The sequence below is a fragment of the Pollicipes pollicipes genome, unplaced genomic scaffold (assembly GCF_011947565.3).
Source record: "Pollicipes pollicipes isolate AB1234 unplaced genomic scaffold, Ppol_2.1 Scaffold_4219;HRSCAF=4965_pilon_pilon_pilon, whole genome shotgun sequence".
NCBI classification, from domain to species: Eukaryota; Metazoa; Arthropoda; class Thecostraca; order Pollicipedomorpha; family Pollicipedidae; genus Pollicipes; species Pollicipes pollicipes.
In genome coordinates, this window is record NW_023596448.1 from 34,191,487 (window position 1) to 34,193,438 (window position 1,952).

General features: G+C 46.0%; 1 protein-coding gene across 1 annotated transcript in view; it reads left to right on the top strand.

Moving 5' to 3' along the window:
• The window catches only part of LOC119095240 (alpha-mannosidase 2x-like), an 18,676-nt gene extending 17,027 nt beyond the window's left edge, over positions 1-1,649 (top strand). The window contains 1 exon segment of the mRNA XM_037218107.1: positions 1,642-1,649. Within this exon segment, the coding sequence (XP_037074002.1) occupies positions 1,642-1,649 (8 nt within the window).
• Positions 1,650-1,952: the final 303 nt, after the last annotated feature.

Sequence of the window (1,952 nt, forward strand, 5' to 3'; positions counted from 1 at the left end):
GAGGTCAAAACTTATGTCTTTTAACTCTAGAACTTGCTTTATTGGGTAGTTTCTGGTGATTATCTTAGATGAATCATCAATAGGGACTGCAACATTTTACATGGATTTGTAAAGGTCCAAGTACGTTGCTGACCAAAAGTCTAACTCAGTATATTGATTTTAAAAACATACCGCCAGCGTATTCCCTCACACTTATTCAAATTACAAAATAAAAACAATCTCAAACGTTTTTGATCACCTTGACCTTCTAAAGGTCACAAAGGTCACTGTTCTAAAGTAAAAAACTGGTATCCCTTTGCAAGAACCGGTATTTAGGTTTCAGGCGACTGCATGAGCAGGTCTCAGGACACCAATCTGAGTTTGACCTTGTTGACCTTATTTGGCCTCAAGGTCATGACCTATGTATTTCAAATGTTGACACAAGCAGTTCAGATACGAGCGAAGGCACCCGTGATGTTTTTGTTTCCTAGCTTTCTCAGATCCTTAAGTGCCCATCTGGTCCCTGACCCCTCTACCCTTTCTCCACCCGAGCAAAGGGCATTCAACCGACCATCCGGGCGCTTGTTAGGCGTTCACAACATTCTAACGATGAAATGGACTCTCGAGGTATCCGTGTTTTACTACGAGCTTATAACGTAACCTCAAATACAAAAGCAGGCCCCCTTTGGTGACAAAGAGATTCACCCTTACGAAAGGCCCCCATGGCCCAATTGAGCCTCCTCCAGGCGACCTACGGTACGCCCCCTGATTCAGTCCATCCGTTGCCTGTCCCCCCACAATGGAAAACAATTCAACACACTTAAAACATGCATACAACTGACACACACCACACACACACCCAACACACACACACACACACACACAACACCACACACCACACACACCCACACCCACACCACACACACACACACACACACACACACGCACACACACACCACACACACCACACACACACACCACACACACACACACACACACGACCACACACACACACACACACACACACACACACACACCACACACACACACACATCACCCCGCCATCACACATCACACAACACAACACACACACACACACACACACATCACACACTAGCACACACCCGACCATCACACACACACACACCACACACACACACTCACACACACACACACACACACACACACACACACACACACACACACATCCACACACCCACACCACACACACACACACACCACACATCACACACACACACATCACACACACCCACACACACACACACCCACACACCACACACCCACACACACACACACACACACACAACACACAACAACAACACACTCACACACACACACACACACACACACACACACCACACACACACACACACACCACACACATATATATATATATATATATATATATATATATATATATATATATATATATATATATATATATATATATATATAGACACGGCGCACGCCCCATAACAGGTAAAATGGCAAACATACGTGCCATCTTGGACCCTCAGGCTCTTCCCTCCTGCATGAAATAGCATGGTTTTAAGACTCGTCATGTTGTAATGTCTTTTTGACGACTTTTTCCAAATTGTCAAGTTCCTCTCACCAGCTTGCTGATGCGTCATATCTTCACAGGTCGGTGACTTATTGCTTTCTTTCCCGAAAATCTTCCGGGAGGTCTCGATCGTACACGTCCTGACCATACATACCGCACACATCACACGTACCACAGCTGACACTGCCGGGTATTGGGGGTCGCTTTGTTCGCAGCGGAGGGCTGTCCACTTCCAGGCCCTTTGTTCCGCGACCTCGTGAATGCACAGGCCATATGGTGGTTGACCTCAAGGACCATCTTGTCAATTTTCTTCGCATGGTTCTTTTCAGGTACGCTAAATTTACAAAAGTAATATTTTCCCAACATGGCGCACGCATGCAAAGAGATGGCC